The 8,956-nt window shown below is 48.3% G+C and overlaps 1 protein-coding gene and 1 long non-coding RNA gene across 2 annotated transcripts; both read right to left on the bottom strand.

The window, feature by feature from the left end:
* Window positions 1–434: 434 nt before the first annotated feature.
* LOC125980656 (uncharacterized) lies at window positions 435–5,260 on the bottom strand. Its single transcript, XR_007485698.1, has 2 exons — window positions 5,219–5,260; window positions 435–1,848 (listed from the first exon to the last, which is right to left on the bottom strand). It is a non-coding gene; the product is annotated as an uncharacterized lncRNA (long non-coding RNA).
* Window positions 5,261–5,929: 669 nt separating this feature from the next.
* Window positions 5,930–7,624, bottom strand: ap5s1 (adaptor related protein complex 5 subunit sigma 1). Its single transcript, XM_049740067.2, has 3 exons — window positions 7,341–7,624; window positions 6,679–6,970; window positions 5,930–6,510 (listed from the first exon to the last, which is right to left on the bottom strand). The coding sequence occupies exons 1-3, from the start codon at window positions 7,523–7,525 to the stop codon at window positions 6,382–6,384; spliced, it is 606 nt and encodes a 201-aa protein (XP_049596024.1). The 5' UTR covers window positions 7,526–7,624; the 3' UTR covers window positions 5,930–6,381.
* Window positions 7,625–8,956: the final 1,332 nt, after the last annotated feature.

The raw sequence follows: 8,956 nt of genomic DNA on the forward strand, positions 1-8,956 counted from the left end.
ATCATGGCAAAGTTTTTTTTTTTTTTTGTTTTTCTTTCACACAACAAGCAAATGCTTTGCGCTTCACTGATGCGGTTTGTAATGCAGCGTGCCAATCGCGTAATAACTCGTCACGGCATTCAACGTTTTGGAGAGAAGACAACATCAGTTAATTAAGCGGCACAATGTTTCTATTTGCTGCTGTTGTTGGAGACTCGTGAGACATTCACAACCTCCAAACGCGTCCAGACTGCAAATCAGGTATCTTCAAGCAAATTGACTGTCCATTCTCATTAATGACAAAAAAGTGCACTATACAATTGTGTACTTTATAAAAAGTCAGTAATTAAAAACCTCCTAAATTGTTGGGCAGGTGACACTGAAATGCAAAAAAAGGACTTCCCAAATAAAAGAGGAAAAATTTACGACACTTTAAATTAACAGCAGAGCTGAACTGATGGGCTCATTTGCACCTTTTATTGCTACGCAGTCGAGTTATTACATGTCGGACTGTCATCATTCCTTCACAGCTCACAAGTAAAGCAGACAGGAAGGTTAGCCGCCATTAAACTTCACTTTAACCAGCAGCCAAGCATAAAGCAGCCATATGGAAATTTAATGAGAAGGGTGAAAGTGGGGTTTAAGAGTTTACAACCAGCACTGAGATTGTGACCACGCGTTTGATCGGAGAGCAGCCGTCAGATAATATATTCTGTCTTATACTATCCATGTACATTTTTTGTAAAATCTGGCTGGTTGTAACAAGTACAATGCCACTCCAAAAGTCCAATAAAGGATCAAGAGAGTAAAAACAGGGCTAAATGGTGGCTTCCTGTCCTCCACATGAGGTGGCGAATCAATTTGAAACGAAGAGGATGAGGGGAAATTAAAAGTCGTCTTGGTTTTATTGATAAAAAGCAACAGCGGGAAATCTAATTGAGGGGAAGACGAGAAAGAAATGGATTTAAATTGTACACCATTACACCATTAGAGACGCTCAACAGACAACTGCAGGTAGGCTCAGAAAAGATGCACTGTGAAATGTCAAGTATAATTTGGAGCTTGGTGGCACAGAAACAACAGGAAGATACATTGGTGAGACGCCAGATTAAAGATACACAACAATGTCATTTCAGATCCACAAAAACAAGATGGCTATGTTGTGTTGGCAATAGCATCGCCACTTGTGTTACAGTTTGGAGATGCAAATTAAGCATTGTCAGTACCAACAAGTTTATACAAAACCAATCAGAAAATGATTACATTAACAGTTGCGGACAATAGCATCTAAAAATCATTAGTTTAGGTCCAAGAGATGCTACATTGCCTTGTTAAAAGTAACATAACGTTGTTGTTGTTGCCATTGTGACTCACAGCACCGACTTTCGAGGTGTCAGCATTTGCATTACAATTGAATTGAAAAGTTGAAAAAAAATGTTTTTTTTTTTTTTATTACTGATACCAATGTTTCTGAGACGTGTCTTATATCAGTAACCACAGTAACTGAAAGTCTAATCTGCTTCAGTGCGCTTTTATTTAATCCTGCTTAGTTTTTGGTGGGTATGTGTGAAATTGTAAGCGTCACATTGAAATTCATACGATGTCCCGTCAGCACTGAGCCCCGGCGCATTTTACAATAGCCGTCTAATGAGGCGGGAGAAGAAGAAATATTATGTTGGGGAAATGAGCTTCAAGTTATTCAAAGAGCAGCATGCACATTTAAAGATTTTTTGTGTGTGGTTAGAACTTTGGATGGATGGAGACGGGAAAATCAGACATTAATGTGGACGCTCACAAGAGCTCCGTTTAGAGTCAGTTAAAATGAGCAGAGCACTTAGCATTAGCATCGGCGGTATTATGACAGTTCCCCTCCGCGAGTCGTCACCTTATCGTGGTGGAGGGGTTTGCGTGCCCCTATGATCCTAGGAGCCATGTTGTCGGGGGGCTTCATGCCCCTGGTAGGGTCACCCATGGCAAACGGGTCCTAGGTGAGGGGTCAGACAAAGCACGGCTCACCCAAGCCCCTTATGATGAGTGATATAAATGGACTTAGTTTTCCCTCGCCCGGACGCGGGTCACCGGGGCCTCCCTCTGGAGCCAGGCCTGGAGGCGGGGCTCGAAGGCGAGCGTCTGGTGGCCGGGCCTTCGCCCATGGGGCCCGGCCGGGCATAGCCCGAAATGGAAACGTGGGTCCCCCTTCCCATGGGCTCACCACCTGTGGGAGGGGCCGAAGGGGTCGGGTGCAATGTGAGCTGGGCGGCAGCCAAAGGCGGGGACCTTGGCGGTCTGATCCCCGGCTGCAGAAGCTGGCTCTTGGGACATGGAATGTCACCTCTCTGGCTGGAAAGGAGCCCGAGCTGGTGTGCGAGGCAGAAAGATTCCGACTAGATATAGTCGGACTAGCCTCCACACACAGTTTGGGTTCCGGTACAAGCCCTCTCGAGAGGGGCTGGACTCTCTTCCACTCTGGAGTTGCCCACGGTGAGAGGCGTCGAGCAGGTGTGGGTATACTTATTGCCCCCCGGCTGGGCGCCTGCACATTGGGGTTCACCCCGGTGAACGAGAGGGTAGCCTCCCTCCGCCTTCGGGTGGGGGGACGGGTCCTGACTGTTGTTTGTGTCTATGCACCAAACAGCAGCTCAGAGTACCCACCCTTCTTGGGGTCCCTGGAGGAAGTGCTGGAGAGCGCTCCTTCTGGGGACTCTATCGTTCTACTGGGTGACTTCAATGCTCACGTGGGCAATGACAGTGAGACCTGGAAGGGCGTGATTGGGAGGAACGGCCCCCCTGATCTGAACCCGAGCGGTGTTCTATTGTTGGACTTCTGTGCTCGACACGGATTTTCAATAATGAACACCATGTTCAAACATAAGGGTGTCCATGTGTGCACTTGGCACCAGGACACCCTAGGCCGCAGTTCGATGATCGACTTTGTAGTCGTGTCATCGGATTTGCGGCCGCATGTTTTGGACACTCGGGTGAAGAGAGGGGCGGAGCTGTCAACTGATCACCACCTGGTGGTGGGTTGGCTCCGATGGTGGGGGAAGATGCCGGTCCGACCTGGCAGACCCAAACGCTCTGTGAGGGTCTGCTGGGAACGTCTGGCAGAATCTCCTGTCAGGAAGAGCTTCAACTCCCACCTCCGGCAGAGCTTTTCCCACGTCCCGGGGGAGGCGGGGGACATTGAGTCTGAGTGGACAATGTTCCGCGCCTCCATTGTTGAGGCGGCCGACCGGAGCTGTGGCCGTAAGGTCGTCGGTGCCTGTCGTGGCGGCAACCCCCGAACCCGCTGGTGGACACCGGCGGTAAGGGATGCCGTCAAGCTGAAGAAGGAGTCCTATCGGGCCGTTTTGGCCTGCGGGACTCCGGAGGCAGCTGACAGGTACCGGATGGCCAAGCGGAACGCGGCTTCGGCGGTTGCTGAGGCAAAAACCCGGGCGTGGGAGGAGTTCGGTGAGGCCATGGAGAATGACTTTCGGACGGCTTCGAGGAAATTCTGGTCCACCATCCGGCGTCTCAGGAGGGGGAAGCAGTGCAACGTCAACACTGTTTACAGTGGGGATGGCGTGCTGCTGACCTCGACTCGGGACGTCGTGAGTCGGTGGGGAGAATACTTCGAAGACCTCCTCAATTCCACCTACACGCCTTCCATTGAGGAAGCAGGGCCTGGAGACTCTGAGGCGGATTCTCCAATCTCTGGGGTCGAAGTCACTGAGGTAGTTAAAAAACTCCTCGGTGGCAAGGCCCCGGGGGTGGATGAGATCCGCCCAGAGTTCTTAAAGGCTCTGGATGTTGTGGGGCTGTCATGGCTGACACGCCTCTACAACGTTGCGTGGACATCGGGGACAGTGCCTCTGGATTGGCAGACTGGGGTGGTGGTTCCCCTCTTTAAGAAGGGGGACCGGAGGATGTGTTCCAATTACAGGGGAATCACACTCCTCAGCCTCCCTGGTAAGGTCTATTCAGGGGTGCTGGAGAGGAGGGTCCGTCGGGAGGTCGAACCTCGGATTCAGGAGGAGCAGTGTGGCTTTCGTCCTGGCCGTGGAACAGTGGACCAGCTCTACACCCTCGGCAGGATCCTCGAGGGTGCATGGGAGTTCGCCCAACCAGTCCACATGTGTTTTGTGGACTTGGAGAAGGCGTTCGACCGTGTCCCTCGGGAGGTTCTGTGGAGGGTGCTTCGGGAGTACGGGGTGCCGAGCCAACTGATAAGGGCGGTTCGGTCCCTGTATCACCGATGCCAGAGTCTGGTCCGCATTTCCGGCAGTAAGTCGGATTCGTTCCCAGTGAGGGTTGGACTCCGCCAAGGCTGCCCTTTGTCACCGATTCTGTTCATAGTTTTTATGGACAGAATTTCTAGGCGCAGCCGAGGCATTGAGGGGGTCCGGTTTGGGGACCTCAGCATCGCGTCTCTGCTTTTTGCAGATGACGTGGTGCTGTTGGCTTCTTCAGGCCGTGATCTCCAGCTCTCGCTGGAACGGTTCGCAGCCGAGTGTGAAGCGGTCGGGATGAGGGTCAGCACCTCCAAATCCGAGTCCATGGTCCTCGATCGGAAAAGGGTGGAATGCCCTCTCCGGATCGGGGATGAGATCCTGCCCCAAGTGGAGGAGTTCAAGTATCTTGGAGTCTTGTTCACGAGTGAGGGGAGGATGGAGCGTGAGATCGACAGGCGGATCGGTGCAGCGTCGGCAGTAATGCGGACCCTGTACCGGTCCGTTGTGGTGAAGAGAGAGCTGAGCCAAAAGGCAAAGCTCTCAATTTACCGGTCGATTTACGCTCCTACCCTCACCTATGGTCACGAGCTATGGGTCGTGACCGAAAGAACGAGATCTCGGATACAAGCGGCCGAAATGAGTTTTCTCCGCAGGATGTCCGGGCTCTCCCTTAGAGATAGGGTGAGAAGCTCGGTCATCCGGGAGAGACTCGGAGTAGAGTCGCTACTCCTCCACGTTGAGAGGAGCCAGATGAGGTGGCTCGGGCATCTTATCAGGATGCCTCCTGGACGCCTCCCTGGGGAGGTGTTCCGGGCATGTCCCACCGGTAGGAGACCCCGGGGACGACCCAGGACGCGCTGGAGAGACTATGTCTCTCAGCTGGCCTGGGAACGCCTTGGGATCCCCCGGGATGAGCTGGATGAAGTGGCTGGGGAGAGGGAAGTCTGGGAGTCCCTCCTAAAGCTGCTGCCCCCGCGACCCGACCCCGGATAAGCGGAAGAAGATGGATGGATGGATGGATGGACCGTTGGGAGGAGTGCTTGAACATATGATCAGTTAAGTTCAGTGATCTTACAGTAATTCTTCATGAGTACAAAGCCAGTTCTTTTAGCATCTGTTAGCATCATTTAGCATTCAATATCATCTATGAATGGTTGTTTGTCTATATGTGCCCTGTGATGGACTTTTTTCTCTGTTTTTTTTCAAACAGTCGATCCATCTGGCAACATTTCATACAATTTGCCAATGAAAAACATACGCTAATTCTGTTAGCATTTAATGTCCACTAGTTTAGCTTTTTTGGCTCATGACCATTTCTTAGGTTATGGACTACTAATAAAGGTTTAATGATAGTCACAGTTTGAAAGCTAATTTGTATTTCCATTATTTCCTATGGGGGAAATAAATATATCAATTCCTGACCCCCCCCAGTCGATTTCCGTTTCCGGGGCGGTTTGTCGAGCGGGTGTGATTTTAATCTCCACTTGACACCCGCTCAGCCGTTTAATCCAAACAGCTGTTGGCGAGCAAACAACAACTTCCCGCGCCGCGCGCCATTAATTGGACGTAATTACAAAATGCGCGCACCGAAAAACAAACCGCGCTGCTGTTTGTTTTCCATGTCTGCAAGGCTTTTTTAGAGCGATAGAGAGCGATAGCGCACACAGAGAGAGAGCGAGAGAGAGAACGAGAGAGAACGAGAGAGAACGAGAGAGAACGAGAGAGCGAGCGAGAGAGCGAGTGAGATTTCATTTTATTTTCCTCTTGCCGTAGTCAGTGAGTGGATGGTGAAACAGTGCCCTCCAGTAGCGACAGTATGGAACAGTGTGGCAAAACATGATTTCATACTGTTACTGAAAGGCAACACCAGCCTACCTGGTGAGATTGATTAATATATTAATTGATTGAGGAATATTGGAACAATCACTACTGGTTTGCGAGGTACATTAAAGCCTCGATTTAATGCACAAATTGTGGGAAGGTTTCATCCGTTAGAAATATCTGACTTTATAAAAATATCTAACAGTTCTTTAAGTCAGACAGGGAAGATTTTACCTGCTTTACATGTTTTGACTACTTCCTGTAGCCTTCCTCACAAGCGTCACAAGATGGGGAAGTGACGTGACATGTTTTGTAGGCTGCTAGGATCTCATTTAGCCACTTGTGGCTTGCATTTAGCCACCGGAGGTCACTTGTGCATGTAGGCGGCCATGTCTTTTTCCAGACTCTGAGCGAAGCGGTGGTTGAGGAAGACGAGCTGGCCGTGAGGAAGAAGCCGACTTAGCAGGAGGTCCACACGGCTGCTCTTCAACAGGATCTGGGAAATTGACACACAATTACATAACATGGAAATCAACAGTTTTTAAAAAGAAGCAACACTGCCATCTACTGGAATCTGTTTATCAACATCGAGGCCAGACTGTTGAAATACACGGAATGCATATGATAATAATCCACTAAGTAGGCCCTTGGGCTTCCCCCTCACCTCGCTGCCCTGTCCCAGCATGTGCAGGTGCTCCAGGCAGTGTGTGGCGAGGTTCCGAAGCGTTCCCTCGGCCAGCAGTAGGTTCTCGTGGGGCTCGCACAAAATCACAAAGGACAAGCAATTGATGGCCAACCAGAGTGCGCTGACCTCCTGCAAGTAGGGGTCACCGCAGCGCAGCCTCAGCACGCCGGTGTCGGCGTCCTGCAGGGCTAGGGCCTCCTCGCCAGGCAGAGTTTCCACCGGGGGATGCCCTGATGCCTCTCGGTGCAGAGAGACGGCGCTTTGGACCTGCCTGGTCCAAACCAGACAAAATAACACAATCAGTTGCCTCTCGGTGCAGAGAGACGGCGCTTTGGACCTGCCTGGTCCATACCAGACAAAATAACACAATCAGTCAAAATATGTCAAATAGTTGCCAGCTCGTATGTCATGAACTTGGGGTGCTCGATATCACTTTTTTCACTCCGAGTACTCACCGATAATGAGTACCGATACCTATAGTACTTTGGGAATTTAATACAAATGCAAAAAATTCTGAACAAATAACGTTTTGGTAGATGACTTCGCTGATGCGTCAAAAATTCGTTTGATAAAATTCAGAATGGGAAAAATATCACAATAAATGTCTGGTCTGAATCTGAATTCATAAAGAACCGACGTACCGGGCCACCACGGCGAGTTTCTCGACTGACAACAGTCGCCTCTCCTCGGCGTGGAGCTGCAGCCGCTGCCAGTCCTGAAAGAGCGCCTCGTCAGGTCCGAAGACGCGTGAGTAGAGTACCCTGCTCTCCCTGGGAGCGAGGGCCCCGATCGGGCAAACAGTGTGTATGACGAATGCGACTACCATGATGATGACCACATAGCAAAGCCACAACGAGGATGGAAGGAGGCTCACTGTTTGGGTTGGCAACTCAGTCGACTCGCTTCCGAGTTTGATCACATGACGCAGTGACGAATTTGTTGCTTTATGTTGTTACGCCCACCAGACGGCGCTCGCGGATAATACATTCGAGTGACTGCGATCATTGATTGCATTGATTTTCTGTTGAAAAAAAACAAAGATTGTTAAAAACACCCTCAAATTAAATTCGTCTATCGTCCCAATTCTTGAATGACCACAAGAGGATTTGACTTTTTTTAATTTAAAATGATAAATCGAAGAATAACAGTTAAGACATTATCAAAAATCAAATTAAAAAGTATTAAGATAAATAAAATTAAATATATATACAAAAAATAATTACAATTCATAGAAAGAAACACTTCTAGCATCTCAATGGTTGAATCCAAATTCAATCACCATTATCATCGTCATCATCATCATGAAATAGGAAATACATGCATAATAGAATAAATAAAACTTCATAAAACGGAGTGAACAGTTCAGACATCTTGCTATGGTTTAAATTGCATCAATTTGCCCATGATACTAGGTCTCAATCATATTCATCATGACAACTTGGTTATATCTGTAAAACCTAGAAATAAAAAGGTTTGAATTATTCCATTGTATTGAAGTGATTCATTTCTTTTTGACATGAAACTGTCAATGAGTTGACCTTTGACCCATTGGGCATGGTGTGGGCCTGTGTAAAAAAAAACGTCTTGTGAGCTACTATCTTATTCACGTACAGAATGGTTGTGTGCATGCAGCAGCCGTGCATACGCTTAGCAGAGAGCGACTTTCCCTTTCCCTCCGCCGTGTGTTTGCTCGAGCTCTTGATCCAGCCAACGGTCGTTGATGATATGCGATCCCGTCTGTCGCTGTCCAAGTACAAATGAGCACAATATCTAGCATGAGCATGAATCGTACAACAAAGAAAACTTAACTTCATCCACTTGCCAAGGAAGCTAAATTTCAAGACGTGAGCTCCGTTTCTTCATTCTGGGGCTTTGGTTTGATTGAGATTCCAAATTTCAATACTTCAATACCCGTCCGTGCGTGTTGTTTTGAGAACCCCTCATTCCATCTTCTGTATGACATCGCTTTTGAAAGCGTGCATGTCGTTGACATCATTACGTGTCACTCTTACACATACACGCAGGAATTATTTTTAAAAACAAACTCTTGAAACGGGCCAAGACAAAAAGGATGGTACAAAATAAGAAAATAAAAGAATGAGCAAGCGTGTTGTATACGTTAATTTTTAAATAAAAAATTATTCGCCCCATTTTTCGTAAATCGTTGGCCAAGATACACATTTAATTAAATAATTCAAATGTATTAATTTATCTATTAGGTTTGATTCTAAATTCATGACATCGTGTTTGTGATAAT

The sequence above is a fragment of the Syngnathus scovelli genome, chromosome 14, assembly GCF_024217435.2.
Source record: "Syngnathus scovelli strain Florida chromosome 14, RoL_Ssco_1.2, whole genome shotgun sequence".
Classification (NCBI taxonomy): Eukaryota; Metazoa; Chordata; class Actinopteri; order Syngnathiformes; family Syngnathidae; genus Syngnathus; species Syngnathus scovelli.

Bases quoted from the DNA above. Each gene is read 5' to 3' on its own strand.
- ap5s1 (XM_049740067.2), bottom strand. From the start codon at position 7,525: ATGGTAGTCGCATTCGTCATACACACTGTTTGCCCGATCGGGGCCCTC. The intron at 6,971-7,340 runs GTACGTCGGTTC...GGTTTGGACCAG, and splicing joins AAACTCGCCGTGGTGGCCCG to GCAGGTCCAAAGCGCCGTCT. The intron at 6,511-6,678 runs GTGAGGGGGAAG...TCAATTTCCCAG, and splicing joins TGCTGGGACAGGGCAGCGAG to ATCCTGTTGAAGAGCAGCCG.